The sequence below is a fragment of the Neophocaena asiaeorientalis genome, unplaced genomic scaffold (assembly GCF_003031525.2).
Source record: "Neophocaena asiaeorientalis asiaeorientalis breed wild unplaced genomic scaffold, Neophocaena_asiaeorientalis_V1.1 scaffold134, whole genome shotgun sequence".
Classification (NCBI taxonomy): Eukaryota; Metazoa; Chordata; class Mammalia; order Artiodactyla; family Phocoenidae; genus Neophocaena; species Neophocaena asiaeorientalis.
In genome coordinates this window covers 31,711,315-31,738,561 of record NW_020185339.1, presented here as the reverse complement: position 1 = coordinate 31,738,561, position 27,247 = coordinate 31,711,315, and the positions used below count along the sequence as shown (strand labels likewise).

The 27,247-nt window shown below is 36.3% G+C and overlaps 1 protein-coding gene across 1 annotated transcript in view; it reads left to right on the top strand.

Annotated features, from left to right (window-relative positions):
• Positions 1–10,833: 10,833 nt before the first annotated feature.
• The window catches only part of ARID2 (AT-rich interaction domain 2), a 162,598-nt gene continuing 146,184 nt past the window's right edge, over positions 10,834–27,247 (top strand). Inside the window, exons 1-3 of the mRNA XM_024736653.1 lie at positions 10,834–11,025; positions 11,140–11,233; positions 11,490–11,587. Of these exons, the coding sequence (XP_024592421.1) occupies positions 10,934–11,025; positions 11,140–11,233; positions 11,490–11,587 (284 nt within the window). The 5' untranslated portion in view covers positions 10,834–10,933. The remainder of the gene's footprint in view (positions 11,026–11,139; positions 11,234–11,489; positions 11,588–27,247) is intronic.

Here is a 27,247-nt window from a genome sequence, read left to right as displayed (position 1 = left end):
CAAAGACTACAAAACTTCTAAGGCAGGTTTTCTGCTCTGAAAATCTTTCTGCAAGGAACCTATTTAATCACTTTTCTTGGAAAATAAATCTTTACTTGAGACCTGTCCGTCAACACAAGAGAAACCAGGACGGCTCATTTCTCTTTCACCAAAGAAGACTGGCAAATGATAAAATAACATAACTTTTAATTAAAGTCTGTAATTCTGATTGTCTGATTTAATAATTTGTGGCCTTGTTAATAATATTTAAAATAGCATTCTGATTTCTGAAAGTAATAATTTGTGGCCTTGTTAATAATATTTAAAAGAGCATTCTGATTTCTGAAAGTTTCTTTGCAAATTTATTTAAGCCGAGGAAGAAAATCATTGGCACATTCCTTTTCTTGCAAATATATGGTCATATACACATACACACATCTGGTTATGTATGATTTCTTCTTTAAAGGAAGAGTTTTCGCTCTCTCATTTTGTTTAAATTAGTAACAGGTGCTGTGACTAAAACAACACTTGCATATGATATTGAAGAGGGAACTGGCAGCTCAGAAAAAAAATAAATTGGTCTCTGGATATGCAGTCTCTTTTTAACACCAGGTAGTAAAATTTTGCTTTCTCCATATTTTCCCTAGGTGGCAGGAAGTGTTATCCTCACCTGAGATTGTACTTTTACTTCTCAAAAGTCATTAACTTACTGATTCTGCTCAAGCTTTCGGGTAGTTCTTGTAGACAACTGCAAAAACAATAAAGGTTTCCTCACTTCTGGAGGGGCTAAGCTATCTAGCAGCCTTAGAGTCTCTTCAGCTGTGGCTATTACAAAATGTTATTCTCACTAAAGTAAAGCTGTGGTGATTTCTCGTTCAAGGCATCGTTGTTCTTATCTTTATTAACCAACTGGTTTCCTCTGCTAACTCATTCAGATGTTTCTCTTTTTCAAGATCAGGCAGCAAACTAAATTTAAAAATCAAATGAATGAATGAATGATTAAATACATAAATAAAATTCATCCCCCTTGCGAGCCCTCTGCAAATATTCAGGTTAATTATATATATGTGTTGTTCATAACAATGTGTTTTAGTGATTATTTCCTGTCAATAGGGAGGTCTTGCCTCTGACTTCATCTGATGGTTCTTAACTGGATTATAATTTGTCTCCTTTAAGTACAGCCCAGCTTTTGCTTTTATGCTTTGAGGTTTGGTCCTGGCCACTTCTGAACTGGGTCCAAAGACTACAAAACTTCTAAGGCAGGTTTTCTGCTCTGAAAATCTTTCTGCAAGGAACCTATTTAATCACTTTTCTTGGAAAATAAATCTTTACTTGAGACCTGTCCGTCAACACAAGAGAAACCAGGACGGCTCATTTCTCTTTCACCAAAGAAGACTGGCAAATGACCACCACTAGAATGACAGATGCATGACTGAGCAAGCATGGTGAGGGTTGCTACTTGCTACACTACCCTTCCTGAACTTTCTGGCTTGATTATTGCCTCAATTATAAATTGAGGGGCATCTATTACCAGACTAAGTGAAACTAACTTTACTAAAAACAATGCACCTGTACCTAGGTATTGCTCTTATATTCTTGGCTTTGGAAACTCAAAAAATACAGTAATAATACATGCCTTAAATGCTGTTTGTTCTCAATTACCACAAAACACTAAGGGAGAAACTCCTCTGATACCAGTGTCTTTTACCTGAATAATATGTGCCATGTTTGGACAACTAGAGGTAAAAACCTCCTTTAATGTTCAGAGTATAGCACTGGTTTATCACAATAAAATTTGTGGGAAAATATGCAGGTCCCTTCCTTATATTTAGCAACTGATGTCCCTTAGTTTTTGTACTATGCTGATGGGAAATGAGCTGCTTATCCTAGGCTGATAAAAAAAATGCTATCTGGCTCTCTGATTTTGTGTAAACCTCCAGCTTTCATCTGTGAGTTTAAGAAAAGGAGTATGATAACTTGCAAAGATACTGATTTCATTGTCAAGCTTACTCACACTCACGGTCAATACACATTTGCCCTGGCTTTGTATCTTCCAGTATTTCCCAGGGGAAAATAGCCACAACATCTGTGAAGCACAGTGGTTTAGAGAAATATTATTCCCAAGTGAGGTTATATATAATCTCAGAAAGATAAAAAATTATTAAAACAAGGTAACAATAAGACTACTTCTCTAACTCTGCTCACTGAGTGATGGCCATTGCACTAAGGTCATATACAATAGAATCCAATAGCTCAGATTTCACCTTAGCCAGCAAAGAAAGGATGTGTACTCTCACTGGCAAGGAACGATGCCCCTATGTTCCTGGCAATTCAAGCTATGTCAAAAAGATGCCAAGCTGCACCAGACTGAGAGCTAGGCTCTATCTACACGGTGTACATGAAAAATGTCCTGTCAGTAAACAAAGGATGTTGTGGCCATCAAGCAATTAGGCACTGCAGCCACCCCCGACTGTGCTCCTTGAAGGGACTGGAGAAAAACAGAATACTAGCCCTAGATAGTTAAGGTATATATCAAAGGAATGATTTCAGTGAGCCCAGACTCTCGCATCTTCCCATACATAGAAAAGTACTAAATTCATTAACTTGAGATGTCTGGTTTTTCTTTAATTAACAGTAATTTTTGACGTTCAGACTACCTGCTTTTTGTTGCAAAAACTCCTATATATTCTGGCTTCTCCGTTTCCTCTTTGGAACAGTCCCTCAGAAGCTGAGAGGCTGTCTCCTGGGCTTAAGTCCTCAGCAAGTCCACCAAATAAAACATAATTTTCAACTTTTATGTTGTGCGTTTGTTTTTTTTTCAGTTGACAATGGGCTGATAGCCTTTTATAGGGCATTTAGCAGTTATAAAATTGTACAAGGTATTGTAGTGAGGCTAAAAATGTTAGTGTATGTATAGCAGCAATATTTATAAATATGTTATATAAGTTGTAGCTTTTTTTTTAAGTTTTTTTTTTTTTTTTTTTTTTTTTTAAGTTGTAGCTTTAAAAGACTCATTACAAATGTTCTTACCTGGTTACTAAACAAGTAGTGTTCATTGGCAAAGAAAGTCTAAGTGATAAGGGGAGTTCCTGTAGATTCTAATTTAAGATAAAGTATTGCCTAAGAAGTCCCAGACCTTATGTTTGAGCTCACTTTTCCCAATAATTCCCTAAAGAAAGGCCTTTTAGCTTATTCTACCGTAATTCCAGTTTGATTTTGCTTATTTTCTGTCACTTTCACTGATCAATGAATTCTGTTTAAACTTTTAAACACTACTCTTTAAATAATAAGTGATTCGGATAAATTTATGGTTTTATGCATATTTGCTTAGCAATTATGATTCTGTAAATTGGATTTTATTAGCAAGACAGAAAGGATGTTTAGTAGAAAAAGCACTGATTTGTGAGCCAGGAGACTTACTGTAAGACGTTTACCTTTTAAGAATGAGCTCAATGTATGACATAAATCAACTGCATCGGCCTAATTACTGGAGTCTGAGTAAAGCACATGTTTTCTTTCAAATATGCTCTTTCTCTCTGGTTCAGTAGGGAGTGGGCCAAAGTCTTAACGTATATGTAAAATATGGGGTGGGGCAATAACCCTTCCCCTCTCTCAAAGACAATGCATGGAATTGTGGACTTTGAATAAGTATGCATACATGATCTACATACCAAAAACAGGCAAAGAAATAATTAACATATTATAATATCCACTGAGCAATTTGGAGTATGCATAACTTAGGGCTGAAGTAGTTTGGCCTTTTTTAAAAAGGTTACACTGAACTGCAATCTGCGGTTAGTAGCCTTAAATTCCAATTAACATACATTGGGCCCTCAGACAAGCTAAAAGAACCTGCTGTGGGATAAAGTAGCCCCGATGAAAGATCTCTACAAAAGCAAGGTCTGGGCCAACTCCTAGGTTCATTCCTCAGAAACTGCAGCAAAGAGCAACACAGAAAGTAAGCACAAAGGAAAACAGGAAGATGGCAGTGTGACCTGGCTATATCATTGGGAAGATTCTGACCAATGTCACCCATGACCACTAAGCACATACTACCATGCTCACAATGGTAATAAATTCATATATGTCCACAGGTATTCTCAATTAGTGAGTTGAAGAATTATAGTAGGGGCCTATTTTGAATAAATTTAATCCCTTAACCATACATTTTCAATAGAGGACAAACTGAAAAATGATTAAAAGCATTTAAACTTTCTTTAAAAATCTACTGTAGTTCTTTAGAAATAGAGTTTTGCTTGTTTGCTGTAATTCTTACAATTTGATGAACCAAAACATTCCTTAACTAAACTTTCAAAATGCCTTTCTCTGGATGCCAACACACACAAAATAAAAACTAGCCCCTGCTGAGGTGATCCTCTAAACTTACTACCTGTCTTTAGAAAATAGAGCTTTCATTTTTTGAATATCACAGGGTCCTTTAAGATGTCCATACCCGCTGAGACCTTCTCCCTAAAAAAATGCAATAAACACATCTTGTTTCACAGGGATTGCGGACTCCTTGAACACTATCGATAGCCCACAAGTTAACTCTCTTATCTAACTGGGAATATACTATTATTTCAAGACTCTTTAGAAATTGACACTGAGAACAAAGATAGGGTAGGAAGGAGAGTTATCAGCTGTGAGCACAAACCCACCCAGGGCGGTGTATTCCTGATAGTACTACTCCTATTTTTGGTGGCCCCCTGCTTTAATGCATCAGAAAAAATAACTGAGGTAAGCAAACGACAGTGTAAAGGATGGATTTAGTTCAGTGGGAAGAGCGCAGATTCCTGCATACCCTAAAGAGGGAAGCTTCTTTTCTATTTCCAGAGGAACAGGAAGACCACCATTTAGCTGCTGATTAACCCTGAGGAAATCTGCCTTTAAATGCGGTTAAAATGAATAGATATTAGATCAGGATCTAATTTCCTATTTATTTAGACTATCAGTAATCACTAATGGCTGTTATTAACATTAGTATTGTTAATAAGGGGGAAATTTGGTTTTAAAAATGTAGCATAATACTCTTAAAATTTTCATCTTTGTTTTAAACATCTGGAAGCATTGCAGCTAACTGCAAAATATTGTCAGTTATTCTGTACCCCTGAAGAACGGTTTATAAGTATTTCTCATGTACATTAAAACACAATGATAATGAGAGTTCTTTTGAGTTCTACATACTACATATTATGTCAAAGAACCATGGCACTTTAAAAAAATTGTTGCCACTGAACTATTGGTTAGAATTTCCCTTGATGTTTAGCAATAAGCCTCAACAATTTACCCTGGCCCTGGTGGTTTTCAGTTTTGATGCTGTACATGAATAGTTTGTGATATGTTTTCAGAGAAAAACCAAAGCTAAATAAATTAAACGATTAAGTTAATACTACTCTGACTCCTATAGTTATGAAGGAAAAACTGTATATAGTTTAATGGAACCTAATTATTACATAGTTTTGCATTTCAGCTTAATTCCTATTTTATTGTTTCACCAACAAGACTGCCAACTCCTTAAGCTTTACAGCTAGTCAAGAATTAAATCTGCATTAAATACAGAATTAATGTGTTTTTGGGGTTTAATTTTTTTTAATTAATAGCAAAGTCCAATGTCAGAAGAGTCAATGTACCAAAAAATTGAAACAGAAAATCAAAACTCATTAAAACAATTCCTGTTTGCTCAGCAGTGTATTTTTTACATTCACTGAACATCCCCTCGTCTTTCCCATAATTAAATTTGACTATTGGAATCATGTTTTTTGTGGATCTGAATTTTCAAAGAATGTGATTTAAACGCTGTTAACAGTTTTACCACTTTGAGTACTACTAATCCTAACATCGATCCTAACAAATGTGATGCTGTTTTGTACACAATTATATTCAACTGTTTATATTCTAAACAGAATTTTGAACGTAATTCAGTGCTAAACATCCTGCTTAAGTATTATAAATAAAGAACTCTATGGTCTGAATATTTCAACAGAATCTTTTAAAGGTACAGTTAAGGAAAACCTACTACTGGAGGTTTCCTTGAGGGCCAAGTCAATTTCTCTTCCCTCACCTTTTGCCCAAGGTAGGCATTCAACAAATATTTACTCGATGATTTAGTAATCTGCATTGATAAAAATAAACAAATATTTCTTTGTTTTAGTATTTATGCTCTTCTAGTTTTCAGAAGTTACTAAATACCATAAACAAAGTGCTAAACTACTATAAATGGTGATGATACTATAATAAGCACAGTTAGTTTGGGGTCTACTTTTCCTTTCAGTGATCACAATAGATGAAATAAATAAGAACACACAAACGAACACCTTAACAATTTTAAAAATTCAAGATTAGATAACTGACCTAAACAACCAATAGAGACCAACTCCCTCAAAAAGCACATTTGGGACTGCCTCTCCAAAGAATATTATAATTGGCTAAAATTTAATTTTCCAGCTATTATGTCTTATTAAAAAGTCTTTTTTAGTTGAAAATTATCACTTTCGTTTTTTTAAGTAAATTGCACTGAATTTACGTACAAAGCATAGCCTCTAATATATATAGAAAAGAAACAACTACAAAAAATCCGCAAGATGGAAGAGATATGGGAACATATGTATATGTATAACTGATTCACTTTGTTATAAAGCAGAAACTAACACACCATTGTAAAGCAATTATACCCCAATAAAGATGTTAAAAAAAAAAAATCCTCTAAGCACCAGACCCTACAAGGATACATCATTCAGTAACCTGTCAATAGCAGATTCATATCTACATTCAATATCTACATTACAATTACCCTAATCTGCAGCAGAATAAACTATTACCTCATCTTTTAAAAGCTTATTACCAGTACTCCTTTAGTCATTTGAAGGAAAGTCCACATCTACTATTTGGTATTGTAATCAAATGTTCAAATAAGACAAGTTAGTCCACATAAAAAAGTACAGCAGTAGACACAGCCTTAGAGCAGCAAGTGGTGAAAGCGTTCTCACATCTTACCAACAGTTCCTTTCCTAAGATCATCTTTAATGAAATATAAACTTAAGTTCAATAGGCTTCTTCAACCAATTCTTTTAAACCTGGGAGTAACCTAAAATCCAAAATTAATCCAATGAATCAACATACCAATTTCTCAATTAAGTTATTTCAGCTGTTGTAATCATATCTGACATGCTTGATTTGAAATTTGGCATAGTTTTTTAAAGCTACCTAAATGAGGGAATTTTAAACCTCAAAATTTCTAAATAATACTAAAACTGATAATACTAAAACTGATAAGGATCACAGATTTCGTATAAAATAACAGAAACCTCTAATTATGTTGCTCAGGGTTTGCAGTTACTATTAAAAACAACTTTGCATTTTTTCACATCAAAAGGGCTTTGTCTGTCAACATTTCTCATCAGAACAGTAAACTACACTGAGTTTCGACATTTCCACTATTATCCGTAATTTTTATAGGACTATTTTCCATTAATGCTTGAAAACTATGAACTACATTTTATTTGTATCTTATCCGATTAGAGAATATCTATTGTAAAACTGCCACAGACCTCTAGCAATTTCTTTTTCGGGATCCAACCTGCTCTATGCTGCCCACTATAGGAAATGCAATACGGTACAGAGAAATGTAATACTACGCACTAGGGTTACTATTAGTGCAATCCCATTAAAAATTTTTCCTCTGGGTACTTGGGTATTAAGATAGGGTATTCTTGCAAGAGATACGGACTGAGTAGTGGTATCCAAACTTATTAAATTTAAAGAACATCAGTAGGAATAGACAGCACCAGAAACTATATCTTGGTAATGCATGCGCCAGGAGAGGCAAGCTGGTGCAGCAGCGGATGTGGCATGGAACTTACTGAGGCACAGCCTGCAGAAAGATGCGGCTCTGCACTACAGAGGGAATATGAGGGTCAAAATCAACATAAACAAAACACCTCAAAAAAATGTCATGCAAAATACAAATGACTGCAGTAACTGGAAAAAAAAATTGGAATAAACTATTCGTGTAATGCATACTTAAGTTTCATAAAACGAATCTCTTTTCTTAAAACTTTACATTCCTCTTACAAGCAAATGCCGTTAATAGCTTACTTTGGCCTTACATTTTTCTAGCCTTGGGGAAATCGAACCATGTTGTAACCTGATAAACACCAAGTTTTATGTTTTTGTTTTCTCTGACTAGAGCATATCCAAAGTGTTCTGATTTTAAATTCTATCCATCAAATATGCTTTAGGACTCCATTTTGAAGACGACAGCTTCTCTTTTTTTCTCGGAGTCGACTGTCCCGTTACACATCACATTTTAAATGTTAATAAAAAAGGCATTAAAACGTTAGAATCACACTCCAGGTCTTTAGCCTTTTCTATCTGTACTGCAAAACAAAACACATTATTGTATACACATGTGTGTATACACATGAACATACATTGACAGCAAACAGTCAGTGGCTCAAAAGTGGCAACCTCCCCTTGAAAAACAAAAATATAAAATGTCATCCCTCCATTCTGCCCTTCGAATGAGAAATAAGGCAACCAGGTTTGCCCACTGCAGAGCTGGATACTAGAAAAGGCATTCTAACGTTTAACCTGAGACGTGGTTAAAATATACAACCCTAGGTCCCGACTCGGACGACTTAAATTTCAGTGTACGTGCCTTCGTTCCCACTCCTGCCCCAGTAGCACCATCCAGGGCCCGGGTCCCGACGGCGACCACCCGGCGCGCCCGGGCTGCGGGCAACCGCGAGGACCGCCCGCTCCGGACAACCGGGCACCCGGCTCAGGCCGACCGCGAGGCCCCGGAGCAGGGGCGTCCGGGGCGCCCGATGCCCACGACTCAGGCGAGGGGTCCCGGCGGGGCTGTGGGCTCTGGCATTTAAAAACTACCGAAAAGTCTCGCTGCATAAGTGACGCGGCGGAAGCCACCGCCGCCGCTTCACGTCGCCCGGTCCCCTTTCCCTCGGAGCGGGCCGGGCGGCCCAGGCGACCCTCGGGGAGATCGCTGTCAGCTGCCGGGAACGTGGAAGAGCAACCAAAGCCACCAAGGCGCCGCGGCAAGTCCCCGGAGCAGTCAGCCGCAGTTTTCCCTTCTCTCCTTAGTTACAAGTCCCCCGGCAGTTTCGGGCGCATCCTTCGGGAAAATGGAAAAAGGGAAAAAGCGTGGAGGTGCTACAAGTCGCTGACATTTTCCGTCGAAGGAGATCCCCTCGGCTCCATCCCTTAAGCAGGATTTCCAAACTCGGATGCATCCTCGGTGGAGGCATTCCATGTTGACAGATCTCTCGCCTCCCACAAAATGGGGCGGAGGAGGTGGCCGCTGTCTCCTGTATGGGCGCCGCCATTTTGTGAGGCGGTGGCGGCGGCGGCTGCGGCGCGGAGGCAGGAGCTCGGGGTGTGTGTAATGGTTGAATAGAATGACCCCCTCTAGGGAATCCCCGGCGCTGACAGTTACGTAAGGGGCTGTGCGCAAGTGCGGCGTTTAGGGAATCCGCACAGCTCGGGCCTCGCGGCTCTGCGGCCCACATCTCCACCACCCCTAGGAGGACCGGTGGGGGAAGGGACAGATGAACTGGTCTCCCTCCTGCCCCGCCCCCCCTCGCCTCCGGCCCCGGCCTCGCTCCTCCAGTCCCCCGGCTGGGTCTCCGCCCCTCACAGGCTTCCGAGACACTTAGTGGCCCTTGGGTGTCAGGAACTTCCTAGCCACAGCCTTATTCCAACCGCATTTAAGAGACAAACTTTACTTGGGAAAGAAATCCGTTTCCTAGAGTGAGCACCGGAAGCATGCCGGACTGTATTACATAATTCTTTTCACCACCAAATAAATGGAATCACTACCTGAAATAACCCAGCCAGACCTTTACTAGCCTGTGACCTTGGGTGTTGGTGACTTTGCCCGTAGTGGCCATCGCGGAAATGGGAATAATGATACGTTTCACATCCCGTGAAGCTTAATTAACATTTGTAGCAAAGGGCTGACTGCAGCACCTCTTGTAGATGCAAACTTGTGGTAGTATTTGTTGAGATGTTGCGTCTCCCATTTAAACAGCCTTTTTTAAGCTTCAAAAATATCGCATTTAAGACACTTGAGAGAAAGCAAAACCATAAGGTTTTATTCAATATTTGTTTTAAGCGCACTATCTTTAAGATACCTTAATATAAAAATATAAACGTTAATTATTATCGTCAAAGTTCAAAAGATTGCTTCCCAACCAGTTTAATTACTGTTTGCATAACTCAACATAATAATCTTGTCTGAGAAGTGAAACCAACCAAAGTCAAGATGAATTAAGAGCATGACTCTATTTCCACAGAACTAGGACAGGCAGTTCACATTGTATTTAATTTATAGTTTGCTAAAGTTAGTTCGTGGATAATTCATGGAAAATGTGCTAACTAGGCCCCCAAATACTAGCACAAGGCTCAGAAAAGCCGATTCTTTTAGACCTTAAAAGAAAAAAAAAAAAGGTGACAGATTGACTTTATTCCGATCAGTGAATGATGCGTAGCGTGAGGAGCTGCCCCTCTGGGATTCCTTTCCCTCCCGAGCGCCACACCGGTTCTGTCGGGCGGGCGGGGATTCCGAGGCGGCCCTTCCAACAGCCGGGCCAGGGACGCGAACATCGCCTCCACCCCTAACCCTGGAACAACCGGTAGTGGCCGTTTCCCCGCGCCTCCCCCCTTTCCGCCGGCTTTGTGTGCGTGTGAAATGTGCGGCACATTGCAGATGAACCCTAAGCCCGGCGAGCCGAGTCTATTGTTCCCCGCGAGGAGCTGCCGGGGCGGTGTGGAGCCCGGCGCAGTGCCGCGGCCGGCCCTCGGGGGTCGCTGTGCGGCGCTGGCTGCCTTTTTCCGCCGGCCCAGGACTGGGCTCCGGGCTCTGGTAGGAAGCGCAGGGAGCGGGGGGCGCTTTTAAAACACCGATCTGGGTTTTTTTAAAACCTCCTTCGAAAAAATAATGGCAAACTCGACGGGGAAGGCGCCTCCGGACGAGCGGAGAAAGGGACTCGCTTTCCTGGACGAGCTGCGGCAGTTCCACCACAGCAGAGGGTGAGAGCAGAACCGGGGGGGCAGCGCCGGGGCGGGGCGGGGCGAACGGGGCTCTCCCGCCCGGGCCGCCGCGGGGTCCCAGCTGACAAGTGCGGGGCTTTCTCTCTCCCGCAGGTCGCCTTTTAAAAAAATCCCTGCGGTGGGTGGGAAGGAGCTGGATCTTCACGGTCTCTACACCAGAGTCACTACTTTAGGCGGATTTGCGAAGGTGAGTGGAAGTTTTAATTTGTATTTCCCTCTCACTGGTCTCCTCCAAAAAGTTAAGTGCTCTTAAATACTGGGCTCTGGTGAAAACACGGTGATTCAAGCAGCCCTTGCTTAGTTACTCTTACGGATCGAGCCGAATCACCCACTGATGCCCGAGGTATCTGCAGATCTCTGTAGAATGGGTATTTATTTCAGAGTTAGGTTAGAGTTTTCTTGAATTGTGCACGTTCAGACAAGTGTGGCTGTGTTTTTAACAGGTTTCTGAGAAGAATCAGTGGGGAGAAATTGTTGAAGAGTTCAACTTTCCCAGAAGTTGTTCTAACGCTGCCTTTGCTTTAAAACAGTATTACTTGCGGTGAGTAGTAGTGACTCTTCCAACAGTGTTTGGGAATAAGGGACTTATGGGGAGATTTGTTTTAGCAAAAAGAAAAAAAAAAATCCCCAAACAAGAAACAAACCTTGCACACCAAACAGTCTAAACTTCTGTTAATTTCAGTCTGAGAAACATTATCCGTAAAGTGAGATTATAATAAGGTGAAAGTTTTCCTCACCTATTTTAGGATTGTTTACATTTTTCATACAGAATCATTACAGGTGACACCCCACCCCCATCTTGGTAAACATTCTTTGGTGACATTGTTATTGATTGTCTGATATCCACAGAGGGGCAGAAGGGTGATGCTTAGTAAGAGTTAAGATAGTTAATGAAACTTTGTATCCCTTGGGAAATTTTTTTCTTTGTTTTGGAAACTCCTTTGCCTTTTAAAATTCTGACTTTAAGATTTTTTAAAAAAATGAAACCTCTGTGTGGAACCGTGTCACTGAGTAGTTTTTCAGTAGAATATTTCTGCATAGCATACCATGTTGGTGCCTTAAGTGACCAGGATTGTTTTTAAAATGTATATATACATATAAATATATATATAAATTTTTTTTTTTTGAATTTTTGAATGACTTAAAAAGCTTTAATAGGACTGTTATCTATTTAGGAAAATTAGGGATACTACAAAATAGAATACTTTGATTTGGATTTTCTTTCATTCTTCCCCTTCTATTTTGACTATTTATTTGACAAAGTAAATTTCTTATTTAGTTGGCATGTGATACAGTTTAGGTATATATTTTGTGATTCAGCCTTAATTTTTTCTCAGTTTTTCTCCTAGGAATATTTTTATATTGTAATTTATTATGAGGTCATCTTTTATTTTTAATATTTATTTTACTTACCCATAAAGCCTCTTTGGTTGGTGTTTGTCATTTAAAACTAAAACAATGCTCTTCATATTTATTGCTTTTTAATAATGATGTTATAGGATGGCCTTTTAGGTAATGTGGCTTCTACATAATTTGAGTTTGGCATTTATCATTGCTCCAAATGCAATATCCAGATGTACATATTCTGTGTTATGTTCAGCATTCTGGAATAGGAAATGCAGCAATTGCACAGGTGTACTTTCTGTTGGCTATCTTAGATTGACTTCAGGCTTGAAGCTGAAGAGTTTGCAGAACTTTGTGAGTAGTTACTGAGTTACACAGAAGTCTAGAAAATATTAAATATGGTTAGTTGTTATCTCTTGTGAGGGTGTGATGGCATGTGTCAGAGTGCATTTTAAAATAAAACACTGAAACAAAAAACAAAGTAAAACAAAATTAACCTTCAAAATTGTTGATTTAGTAATGTGGTGAGAAGTAGAAAATTTTTTATTTATGGTGATACTTATTTGCTCATTTTCATTTATAATATTGAGGGGAGTACTGTTAATACATGTCCTGGTTTTCTGGTAATCAGTTTGAACCCTTTGGATTTTAGACCGTTTAAAATACATGTTAAGTTATGCCTGATATTTATTGGATGATTGATTGATTGATTTTAATATCCAGAAGGTACTGTATGATATATATGTTTCATGGGATGTGTGTTTTTCTGAAGAGTGTACATTCATACTAACAGAGCTTTAGCATAATCAAATGGCTAGACTCCCAGTTTATTGTAAGTTACATAAATATTGTTTTTCCAGTTGTGATTTCTATCTTGGGATCTGTCATCCATTGATGATACTGTTTTTCACTATGTAGTTTCAGGATTGTTCACAACTCTATATTGTTCTCGGGTCAGTTTGAGTTTTATGCTCTTATTAGAAGCTACATTTTGAACTATGTCCTTAGCTAAACTTGTTTTTCCTCCATATGTCACTCTCCAGGTTTGTTTTTGTAGGGTTGTAGCTAGGCTACTAGGAAAAAAGTTGAAGTATTTGTTTTGGAAAATAAAACCATGTGAAGATTTGCATGGCTTGTAAAGAAATACAAAAGAAATATGCTGGTCGAAAATTGGGTACTACCAACCTTGGAAGATTTTTTTCCATAGTGGTGTATTATTGCACAGTAAGAGGACATGTATTATGATGGGTTTTACACCTTCCTCTGAAAAATCTTAACTGGCAGACAGGATGCCAAACTTTCACAGTAATTCTGTTACTTAACCATGAGTGCCTCTTCATAGTAACCAACAGTAATCAAGTGACTTTGTAAGTTCCTTCTTTGATATGTCAAATTGAGTATCATGGTTTCTGCTGAGTAGATAATGCAGTGTGTTTTATAAATCACAGGTGGACTAATTTTTTTTTTTAAATGAACTGTTTCATTTGACTTACTGTAAGACTGTCATTACATGTGTTCTTGTTTAGAAGTTTAAAATTTGCTGACATTCCTCTGTAGTTAGATGGGTAGCTGTTAGCCTGGTATTTTATGATATATTTTCATGATATTGCAGACATTTAAATAAAGAAGAGCAAACTAATATGCTGGCCATTGTAACAGACATAGACATCAAATATAGAGACTTGAGTTTAGTGGTCTGCCAAAAGTTAGTTTGATTGTGTCAGACATACACTTATTCAGTTGTAGATTGTCTACAAAAATTTCTCAAAGTCTAAAATTGAAAATGCAATTGATTATTTGTTTTAACATTGACAGTTAAGTTTTTAAAATAAAAGTGCCTACTGATAATGTGTAAAAGTACTATATTTAAAGCTTGGATATTACTCATCTATTATGTCTATGTATTTTGTTTTCACTTAGTTCCATTCTTGGCATGTACATCACAATATATTCCACAGATGTTCATTATTAGAATATCTTTATAAGTATAAAAGGATAAGTTAATAATTTCCCACATTTTGTAGATGAAGAAGTTAAAGTGCAAAAGTATCTAAATGGCTTTAGGGGCATTTGTTAATTGGAAAAAAAGTTGTATTCTTGATATGTGTTCAGTAATATTTAATCAGTCTATTATGAATTCACTTTGTTAGTCAAAGTGATTTTAAGAAATTAAAATATAATTGGAAATTACTTATGGTTAAATTTACGCCTGAGTGTATTTATACCCAGTGTGTTCCATATTTACTCAGTTAATTTTATATTTTCATTTTGTTTTGGTACTAAGATTGGGGACAATTTACTCCTCTTACTTTTTGTTAAGAATTTGAAGCCTTGGTATGAAGATTTAGGTAAATATTTCAAATACTTGGTTGAAGAATTTTGTTTTAGCTTACTGATGCCCATAGTACAGCTATAGTCAAGGTTAAGTTGATGTTTCCATTATAAAACTTGTTTTTTGAAAAAGAGGTGAAATACCTTTGGACATAAAAAATTTGTTGTACAACACTGTATGTTACTGATTTTCTTATAAAATGATTTTTTTACATGTACCTACCTTTGGAATAGTCAGAAACTTAATTGTAGAATTGTACCCGCTATAGTGAATTTTCAGTTTCATTGTGAATTTATTTATTTTTTTCCCCCCTTGGTGGATGAAGCCCTGCCTTAAGTTATACCAATTAAAGTTTATATTTATCAGGTAAATAGAATGAATACACTTGTGTGCTGGGTGGTTAGTGTCTACCATGTAGATCACTTTTTTTAAGAGAAAGCCTTTTATGAATCACTTGAGGTTAAATGAAAGAATGCTTTAAAATTGTAATAAATAAGTAAATAAAGTAATACATTGAGTTTATGTATCAACAGAATTGATAAATGGAGATTGCTCTCCTTATTTAAGGAAGGAAAATAAAAGTAGTATGAAGACTGGAAAAAAATTGTATCTAAATAAATTACTCGTATATGCATTTTAAAATTAATTATGTAAACTGTAACCTTTCATTTTGAACAAACCTGATTTTGATATCTTCTCATATTCTGTTACAGTTTAGAGGGTGTGCAAACTTGTTGAAAGGAGGAGTGGAAAGTAGAAAAAGTTGAAAGACTTATGAGACCTCAGCTAGGTTAGTGTTGTGTCTTAGAAACCATGTTTTAAATAGCTTAAATTTGCCCTCAAGTAGAAATAAATCTAACTCTTTCCAGGGTGGATAGTTTTCACTGAGGACACAAACTAAGAACTTAACTGTAACTCCCAGAAATGTTTATATGCTTTTTTGCATTTAAATTTTCTGCCTTAGCTGTCACCTAAAATTGTCTGCGTCTAAAGAGGAGCACTCTTATAATCCTACATCTTCTCTGTTGTTGATTTAGTATTTTCAGTTGGTTGTGTGTAAAATCCACTATGACTGATAGAGAAGTATATCACGTCTGTGAATATTTTATAATCTGAGATGAAATGATATTGGAAGTTGGAAAAGGAAGGAAAAACAAACATTTTAATTCACTGGAATTTAGGTGCATTAGTCAGTGAGTAAGTACTCAATACTGCATGTTTTTAGGTAAAGTATTTAGGGTTTTTTTCATTATTATTTGGGGGAAGGCTGCTTATTGGGCATTTTCCAGAGTTGTACAGTCCCTCCTCAAGTTTGCTAGTAAACGTAGGGTTTGTTTGAAATAGGAAGTAGAGGACATATGGGGGGTGGATCTCTTTCTACTGCTTTCATCTGGCACCACCATCGTCACCACACTCCTGGGTATTCAGGATCAGTTAGAGTGGAGATTCCCAATTTGTGCTGTATGAAGCATTTGCTTTCCTGAAATGTCAATATGTTTCCCTGAAAAAAGGCTAAATGAATTTGAGTAATAACAATAAATTCGTGTTACTTCATTGAAGGACTTCGTAGAGACTGTATTTTGTTAATATGAGTTGTGGATCTCAAGACAATTTGGAGAAACACTATTTATTACCTCCCTCCCTCCACCTATGGTAAACGATGGTTCCCAAACACTACCGTACATCGCAGGGGAATGTTTGCGGAACATCTACTAAGTTCTGTGGAGCACAGTTTGGGAAACCCTGAGCTAGAAGAAATGAGGGTAAAGGAAGAAAAATTTTAAATATGGAAAATGAGAGGTAACTGTGTATATTTATATAGATATATATACAGATTTAAATGATTTTTATGGTGCTATTATTTGCTTATCTTTATCAATTGCTGTGCAGAATTATATTGGTAATACTTAAATAGTTGTTCGCATAGGGGACATTAAAATTATCTTGTGTTCATTGCCAGGAAGAGAAAGGTAGCCAAATCATTGGTCACATTGTTTTGCAGAATAGTAATTACTGTTGTTGAAATATGATAGTCATGTTAAAATCTGTATTTGCTTCAGTTCTACCATTTTAAAAACATAGGTCATAATCATGAATTTTGATTTTAGGGAAAGCTGTTTAGAAGTAGATCTTGGTTTAAGGACCAAACTTACTGGAGATAAAAATGGAGATGTTAGAATTAAAGATTGTCATCAAATATTTTATGGTTTGAAATTGTAAGCATAATTGTTATGAAAAGCAAAAGTATTGGCTTTTGAATTTAAAATAAATGTAAATAATATGGTTAGTTCAGTTATCCATAGTAGAGCTCAGGCAATAGGCAGGTTGATTCTTCTTATTCAGAAGTACACAAAAATGTATATATGGTGATTGATACTAGTATTGGTTACCTATCATAAAGGATATTAATGGATTCACTTAGGATATAAAACTTTTGGGGGATCTGGAATAAAGAGATGGTTTACAGCAAATTGTCACTCTCAGTAGCATTCAGATTTTCTATGAATTTTATTGCACTTTCCAAGAATTGTGTTATTAAAATAGAGTCTAACATACAATTTTTTGTTTCAAACATTAAAAAATATCACTTGTGCTTGGATACTTTTTGAGTATTCATTATGCTATGAATTCAAAGTTAATTCGTTTCTATAAGATGTATACCCTGTGACTAAGTATATTGCAGTGATCTATGGCTGGAACTGGAATCTCTTGGTGATATGTAGGAATAGATACTGCATTATGAATTATTGTCCCCAAATGATAGATTCATATTTCCATTAATATCTAAATTAGTGTTTGCAGGTCCACCCCATCTTACTGCAAGAGAATTTTATGGTGAGGCTGAATCTCTTGTTTTGGCTCTTTTATCCCATTAGTCTCTTAACAGCTCCCTTTTCCTATCATGCCACTGATTTATTGAAGTGGTGGGGTCAGTTGTCCTTTAGAATGCCCTAAATTCTCGATTTGGTTGAGTGCTTCCTTCTAGTGTCAGTTAACTTGTTCCTCTATCCCCTGTATCTATTTCCTAAAAACTATTAGATTTAAAGATTGAAAAAATTCAAGTTTAGTATTTTAGGTGTACTTCAATAGGTAGTGCTGTGCTTTTCATCAGATTATGAGGCATATAATGTTTAGTTGTCCTGTTTTAGTGGTGCTAAGATTGATCAGTGGTTTTATGACTTAATGGTCTAAGACACTGTATTTTTTAAAAGTGTGCCCCAGGTGATTCTTAAGTACACTGGAGTTTGAGAACAGCTGATCTAAGTGTTGGAATTAAACCAGTTGAGTTGCTGAGATAACTGGTTTAACTTGGCACCAACGTGTTGGCCAGGGCTGCATCCAGAGCAAAACCTCTAGGTGACATCTGGTCTAGGGGCACCTGCTCAAGCTGCACCTGTCATCTCTAAGCAGAGCCTGGACACACCCTACTTTGTTTCTGGGCTCTAGAGAAGATAACAAGGGCTCCACGTAAGGGGAAAAAAAAGGGGTAAATGAACTACCAATTTGAGCTTATCCTAACTATTTGCATAGTAATTTGGATTTTAAAAAATCAATTAAAAAAAATTTCTTAATATCTAGGTTTTGTTTTTAAATAAAACTTTATAATATTTTCCAAATGGAATGCCATTTATTTTATTGAATTTACTGACCACTTTTTCTCTTTGTGAGGATTTTGTTGGTCTATCTCAGTACTGCTTAGGGGAGTTCATTTATATTGTATAAATTCCTTTAAAAATAACAATACTAACAATAGCTTGTTTTGTTTAATGCACTTTATCTTCATGTTTCAAAGTTTTCATATGTAAGATTTTATTTTTATCATTTCAGATTTCAGAAGTAATTGATGTTATTTAATCTCAGAAAAAATAACACTTAGAAAAGAATTTCTTTACACCACTCAGACTCTTTCTTCTGGAGCATACGGGCTACTAAAAAAAACAAAAAAGGCTGTAGGTTATTATCCAACTTTCAATCTTAAGTGTCAGCCATAATTGCCACTTGGTAAGGTTTATTTTATATATTTTCAAACCACACTTTCTCCCCTTTACCTTTCCATTCTTTTCCCTGGTGATAGACCTGCTTTACATTTCACAAAACTTTGTTTTATACATAACCCTCCATTATCCACAGTTGTTAAATATCTTCAGGTATATTCCATGCCCTAGTATGTTTATCTTTTGCTTCTTTCAGTAAATGAGTTTTTTCATTACTGTGTAATGGGACCAAGCCAAAGCATTGCTTTTTATGAAGTAGGATTTGAATAAAGTTGTACAATAATGTATTATTTGAATATACATCTTAATGGGATACATGGCAAGTATCTTTAATTCTTTCTTTCTGAGTTCTTAACTATTGTACTTGGTAAATTCTTACTTATAGTGTTCAGTGGTCAGCTGCTCTGTGCACAGAGATGATGTTTATTATATAATTATACACATCTTTCATGGTGATGTGTTTTCAAATGAAATTTGTTTTTGCTCCTCTCCTAGCCCACTGGTTATTTTAAATAAATAAAATGTTAATATAAACATATATGAGGTCAGTAGGAACATTCTTCCATTAAAATAAGACAAAGAAGAGACCATAGTTAGGGTCCTAACCTGTTGTAGTTTAGAGGTGGGGTTGAATTTAAATGTGTCAGTAATAATCCCCAAGTTGATCACACTTTCCATAATGGTTCATAGGTTAAGTGAATTTTCAATGTACTTGAGCACAGATCAGACCATTTAGTACTTCATAAACAGTATTTAGTACCTAAGCAGGCTGTACCTCCAAGTGCACTCACAAGTAATAGGTCAAGAGTGCTTAAGTGGTTTGGTATAATCTTTTTAGTTTACACCATTAAAAAGTCAAACTTCTGAATTTTTGAGTAGTTTTTGCCAGGTAGCCCCACATTGCGATGTATTAATTTAGTAGTAAAAAATCTGGTTGAGAGAGAAATGATAAACCTATCATTTTTTTTCCTTCCTATGTTTTCTTTCTTCAGAATTGTTAAATCTTTTTAAAAAAATTTTATTTATTGATTGATTGATATCTGGCTGCGTTTGGGTCTTCATTGCTTTGTGTGGGTTTTCTCTAGTTGCAGTGAGCGGAGGCTATTCCCCATTGCGGTGCGCGGGCTTCTCATTGTTGTGGCTTCTCTTGTTGCGGAGCACAGGCTCTAGGCACGCGGTCTTCAGTAGTTGCGGCACGCGGGCTCAGTAGTTGTGGCTCGCAGGCTCTAGAGCACAGGCTCAGTAGTTGTGGCGCACGGGCTTAGTTGCTCCGAGGCATGTGGGATCTTCCCGGGCCAGGGCTCGAACCTGTGTCCCCTGCATTGGCAGGTGAATTCTTAACCACTGCGCCACCAGGGAAGTCCAGAATTGTTAAATCTTTTTTTCGCTTTCTGTATGTGAATTCTTGTTTACACTTCATTTATATTGACCAGTTGTTATTTTACCACATTTGTTTTGTGTTTTCCTTTTTATATGTGATGGTGTGTATACATATATACGCATTATTATAATTGCTATTATTACTGTTGTTTAATCATTTGCTGTCATTACAGTTATAATGCCCTTTCCTCCTAAATGTAAGCGTATATTACTTAAGAATAAAAACATTCTCTTATGTAACAATAGTAAAATAATCAAATTCAGAAAACTTAACATGAATATAATCATATTATCTGTATTATATACAGATCTTATTCAGATTTTACCAGTTGCCCCAAAGATGTCTTATAGCTGTCATACCCAACCATCCCTAATCTGTGATCTTGTATCACATTTAGTTATCTGTAGTTCTTCAGTCTTTTGTGATACTACCATTTTTGAAGAGTATGGGTCAACTGTGCTATAAAATTTGGATTTTTCTGAGGTTTTTTTCAGGATTAGATTTAGGTTAAGTATTTTTGGCAGGAGGTATGTGATGTCACTTTGTCCCATTATTGCTGACATTAACTTTGGTTAAGGTGGTGTCCTCCTGGTTCCTCCACTGTAAAGTTTCCATTTTCTGTTTTGTAATTAGCAAGTGACCTGTGGAGACGTACTTTGAGACTGTAAATATCTTGCTCACCATCAAACTTTTACCCAGTGGTTTTAATATCCATTGATGATTCTTGCCTCAATCAGTTATTATGATGGCTGTATGATGTTTATTTTCTAATTTTATCATTTCTTCTACATCCTATTAGTTGGCAATCTACGATATGGAAAATATTTTTATTTTTTATTAGATTTTTATATTATACAATGGATTAAAATCTATTGCAGTTATGCATTTTGCTGCTTCAGTTTGGCCAGGAGGAGCCCTTTCAAGCTGCCTTCTGTGTATTTTTATCAAGTTACTATTATTTTTGAGCTCTTTCTTGCCTTCTGACAAAACAAGATCTGCTAGAGTCAGCTTTGTGTTTTGCTTTCCCTGCTGTAGCATCAGCTATTTCTTCAAGAAGTCCTGGTTCCTTTTAGTGTGGAATGGTATATAGAAACCAAATCTGGGTGGTAGATGTACCCATTGTTATTGGGTTATCTTTTCTTCTGGGCCCTTTCAGAGGACAGAGCTAGGAAGTTTACTTATTTTAAATATGAATATACACATCTTGAAAATCATAAGGCTATACTGATATCTCTAATTACAACCCACACACGTTTTCTCTTGCCTTCTTCCATTCCACGTATCTCCCTTTAACTGCATTGAGAATCCTAATTCCTAACACCAGTGTATTTACTTACCTTGTTAGTTTTGTAACACATAGAGAATAGTTTCAGAATTGTTATACCCATACCACTACAAACAACAAACCCGCCAAGTAGAGTTACAAATTTGTTTGCATTTCTTTTTGTGTTCAGACTGACTTTATATCTGTAAATAATTGTGTTAAAAAAGGTTCACAGTGACTGGATTCTATTTTTCTGGGTATTGTTATTCACTTAAAACAATAAAGTTCACATTTTCTCCATTTGTATTCAATTTTGTGTTTTCCCCTTTATTTGTTCCTTTAATTTTATTTATGAATATATAAAACCCTTAAGATTCTAAAATCAAAATTTAAGAGTCTTCCCTGTCACTTCTGCCCCATTCCTACCCATGCTCTTTTGGTAACCAATAGTTGCTGGTTATCCTTCCTGTTTTTTTGTTTTTCTTTTGTTTTGTAAAAATAAGGAGATATATACATGCATTTTTAGTTCCCCATCTTAACATTAAGAATGCACACTATTTTTTTATTTTGCTTTCTTTCATTTAATATATTGGGTTGGCCAAAATGAAATTTAATATATTGGTTTGTGCGGGTTTTTATATGATGTTACGGAAAAACCCAAAGGAACTTTTTGGCCAGCCCAATATCTTGCCTGTCACTCTAAGTAAGTTCATAAAATTCCTTTTTTTTAACAGCTGCATAGTATTCCATTGTGTGGATATATCCTACTTTATTCATCCAGTCTCCTACATAATGACTTAGGCTTTTCCCAGTATTTTACAATAACAAATAATGTCACATGAATAATCTGCAAATCTAGTAGGCTTATGCAAACCAATTTTCAAATTTTTGGAGATGTATCTTCAGAGTAAATTACTAAAGTGGGGGTTGATTCAATAATCAAATAATAAAGGCATATGTATTTGATTAAATTCTGCCCAATTCCCACCAGATTCTCTCCAAGTAGGAGAGAACTATTTTGCATTCCCATCAGCAGTATATGAAGGTACCTGTTTCCCATAGCCTTACCATGTGTTTGTCAAGCTTTTGAAGTTTTATCGATCTGGTGGGTTAAGAAATGGTATGTCACTATATTGTAATTATTGTGGCTTTATATAGCATGTTTTAATATTCGGTAGTGCCATTCCCATCTCATAGTTCTTCTTTTACAAGGTTTTCTTGGGTATTTGTTTATGGTTTTTTTTTCCATATGAACTTTAGCATTAATTTGTTCTAGTTTCAGAAAAAAGCTTTTTCTTTCTTTTTTTTTTGAATGGGGATTGCGTTAAATTAAAAACAATTACCTTAGCAGAATGGACATGATGATACTGAGTTTACCTCGCCAAGAAAAATGAAAGTCTTCTATTCAATCTTTTTGTGTCATTCAAGAGTCTAAAGTTTTCCTTTTACAGGTTTTTTTAAAAAAATTAATTATTTTTGTCTATGTTGGGTCTTCGTTTCTGTGTGAGGGCTTTCTCTAGTTGTGGCAAGCGGGGGCCACTCTTCATCGTGGTGCGCGGGCCTCTCACTGTCGCGGCCTCTCTTGCTGCGGAGCACAGGCTCCAGACGCGCAGGCTCAGTAGTTGTGGCTCACGGGCCCAGTTGCTCCGTGGCATGTGGGATCTTCCCAGACCAGGGCTCGAACCCGTGTCCCCTGAATTGGCAGGCAGACTCTCAACCACTGCGCCACCAGGGAAGCCCCTTTTACAGGTTTTTGACACTTCTTAAATTTATTCTTAAGTATATTATCATTTTTCTTGCTATTGTAAATTTGATTTTCTCTTCCATTATATCTTCTAATTAGTTATCATTTATATGAAAGTTACTGATTTTTTATATTGTAATCTGGCACCTTAATTGTTTTGCCACTTGTATTAGTTTTATCATTGATTAAAAAAATTTTTTAGACATACTAGTATGTCATCTGCAAATGGGGATAACTTTACTTCTTTTCTAAATTTTACGCCTTTAATCATTTTCTTTTGTCTGATTGTATTGGCCCCTCTGAAATAGTTAGGGAGACGAGGGCATCTTTTCCTTGCCTTGATGCTGACCTTAGTTGGATGTTTCTATCATTTCCTCATTGAGTAGGACACTGCCTGCTGTGTGCTCTTGATGCAGTCTTAGCTCTGTATGTTCTATTAACATAGTATTTCTATGTCTGTTTATGGAATGAATAATACTGTTAGACTTAAAAGTCAGATTTAGTGATATCCTTCATAAGTTTATCTACTAGTGTTTGACTTTAATTTTTTAAAATCTGTGATTATTATCAGTGTTCAAGAGAGGAACTAATACTGATTATTAAAAGTTTTAAATCTTATTTTGCAGCTTATGCTTGAATGTGAATATTTCTCATCTTCTAGAAATTTAATATATAAATAAAAATCAGCTAAAATGCTAAATGATAACTTTGGAGGAAAATTACCTTTGTCTATCTGTCCATTAAGAGCTCTTCACTATTTCATTCTTTGCTGGCCATTGCATCACTGGTTATACAAAAACAAGGCAATAATTTTGTTTTTGTTTTTAATTCATTGCTTGATTTTTATGTTATTAAGACTAGGATAAACTACGATTTGATAGTTGTTTGATTTTTATCTTCTCAAGGTGAGAAGTAATTGTCTTTATTTAAAAGTCGTCTTTGTAGGTTATCTACCCTGTGGAGATGAAAAGCAAATTCATGCTTTAGTTACAACCAGAAATCTTAAATGTTTGGGTCTATCCATTCAAATCCATTATCACTAAATCAAATGTGTTATGTTTTTACATTGTATATTTGATCCTCAGAATTAGATATAATTTGGCTATTAAAGTCTTGCTAATTCTGAGAGTTGCTTAGAACATTCCTCCTTCTTTATCCCCCTGTTTATAAACTCTGGGGGTTAGTTTAAGTGGATGCGTGTGTATGTGTGCACACATGCAGCACTATTTATTAGCTTTAAGCAAATTGCTTGGTAATTTCTTGGTCAGTTTTTGGTCATACCAGATCGTATAGATATTTACCTTACACATTTAAGTCTTACACATTTCAGGAGCTAAGCTGTGGTAGACATTAAATATTATATGCAAATTTGATGTTTTATAGAGGCCTAGTAATATAGCTTATGGAGACTGAAAATTTAGATTCCTAAAGATAGGAACAGGAAGTATGTACTTAGCAACAGTTGGATATGACTACTGAACCTATCAATTCATAGCATCATCATTCTTAACTAGAAGGGCTCTTAAGAAGGTGGTCTAGCCCCAGGCTTTTTGGTAGGCTAGAAATAAGGATATTTTTTCTGGTGGACCTGCATAAGGATAATTGACCTGTCTTAGGTCACTATTACTGAATGATAGGAGGGGGAATGTAGAAGCCAATTCAGAGCTGCCTTTATTACTCTAGCTACTCTGTTGTGATTTAAAAGGAATAAATGTGGAAAATTGTTGAGATTTCTTTGCTACTACAAAACATGACCTTTACTTTTACTTTAAGATGACTTTACTGACTTATACCATCTCTGAGGCGTAGTAGGTATTAAATTGTTGGCCAGTAGTGGTGATAAATAAGCACATGATTTATCATTTGTATCCAACAGTCTTATCTCTTTCCCTTTCCTGTCCAGAGGATTATGTTTATAAGAGAGGTGAGTATTATTAGAGAACCCACAGCAAAATATAACAATCACTGGGAAAAGTCACTTTTTCTTCAGATATTCCTTATTTTTAAATGTTTTTTCTTGGAAAAAGTTAAATTTGCATATTTGATAAAGCTGGCCCCTATTTTTTTTTTTAAATAACAGGAATACTAATTTAAAGTTTTCAGTCTGATAACATTATTTTTTAGATGGAGACCTCTACTGGAAGTATGAAGCAATAGATGGATTCTATTATACATTGTAAAATATCTAGACAAAGGAATGGTAGGGAGATTTATTTTTAAAATAGTGTAAAGTATCCTAGACATCTTTAAAAGAATCTTTCTATGATACTTTAGATAATAATGTACTTTTGGTTTATGACATCATCTTAAGTTTTTAAAAAGCAGAATTTTGTTTTTTCTTAGCTGTTTATGAAATTTGCCATGTGCCAAGCACTGTACCAAATGATTATAATAACTCATTTCTTCTTCATACCTCCCAATCACATAGGTACTGTTACTATTATCCTGATGTTAAAGAAGAGAAAACAGGACAAAGGAGTTTAAGAATCTTGTCCAAGGTCACACAGTTAGTAATTTTAGGAGCCAGTATTCGAACCTGGGCTATCTGGCTCTAAAAAAGGCGCGCTGTATTGTTTTCCTCGAACTCCACGTGGTTTCATCTTTATTAAAAAAAAATGTGTGGGGAAAAAAAAAAAAAGTGTGTGAAGAGAAGCACCTGAAGGGAATATTAGCAAAATATGAAAATGGTTGGGGTAGTTGTGGGATTGTGGCTTTTTATTTAAAAATCTTTTAATAAATCTTTTTGCAGAAGACTTGTTTGCTGCAGTACAGTTTATATAGTATAGCTCATTTTTACAAATATGCATCTCACTGGATTTTTACAGCTTTACAAAATAGGTATCATCCTATCTTATAGATGAGGAAAAAAGCCTTTAAGTATCATTGCTGATAAGTAATGGGGTCAGAATTAGAGTTTAGTTTTGTGAATTATAATTTGCTGCTCTTATTTTATCACCAGAGTCTTGGGGGCCAAGTACTTAAAAATTTTTTTTTTATTTACCTCTTAAAGCTCCTCATTCAACACTGATACATTGTAGTTGTACTGAATCAGATCCCCTGCTATGGGGAGGTTCTTATGAACTCTGGTGGGTATGGTGGGCCTCTCAGCAAATGGGGAATCTAATTTGGGGAATTCTGAATGAATTGAAAAATTCTAAACAGAATTAGTAGTATAGTATCCCATTGGTGTGGCCCTAAGCTTAACCTTTTCTTGTGCGGTTCTATGAAACAAGCACCGAGAGTCAGTTCTAGTAGAATGTACATTAGCATTGTGATAAATGTGGCATTTTGTGCAATTTCATGTAGCACTTAAAAATTTTTTTTAGGTGAAATAGACACCCATCTCTTTTTATAAGCTAAAACAGAAGAGAATCCTGTGTAAGGTAAGAGTTGATCCAGAGTAATACTGGTTTTGTTCAAACTAGCATGTGAAGATCCAAGGATTTTGCAAACAACTATTGTTTTTGAAGAACTGGATACTGGAAATGATGTGATAACTCAGTGGAGGCACTTTGGGCGTCAGGAATGTTCATTATCATCATCATGATAGCTAACATATATTGAACATTCACTGTTTTCCAGGCATTTTGCTCAACCTGCATTATTCTAATCCTCAAAACCATCCTGCAAGATTGATATCAACATCATCATTTTATAGATAAGGAAACTAAGATTTAGAGAAGTTAAGTTAACTTGCACAAGGTCACACAACTACAAAGTGGTGGAGCTGGAATTTGATCCTGGCCACCAGAGACCAAACGTTTAACCATATGCAGACTACTGCCCTTATTCATTCAGTGAATGATGGCTGATCATTTATCATTTTTCAGACACTATTCTATGCACTGGACATACATCAGTAATGAAAACAGAAAAAACTTTCCCTGTTGGAGCTAGGGAAAGGAGACATAGTAAACAAGTCAAATCAGGTATATTAGAAAACAAATAAGTAAAACCAGGTATATTAGATAATAATAAGTGCAAGAAAAAAAAAGCAGATAAAGGAGATAGTTTTTGAATGGGGAGAGTGTTACATCTTTAGATAGAGTGGACTGGAAAGTCTAAGAGGATGGCATTTGAATAAAGACCCAAGGAAGATGAAGGAGCAAACCAGGTGGATATCTGGGATAAGAGTCTACAA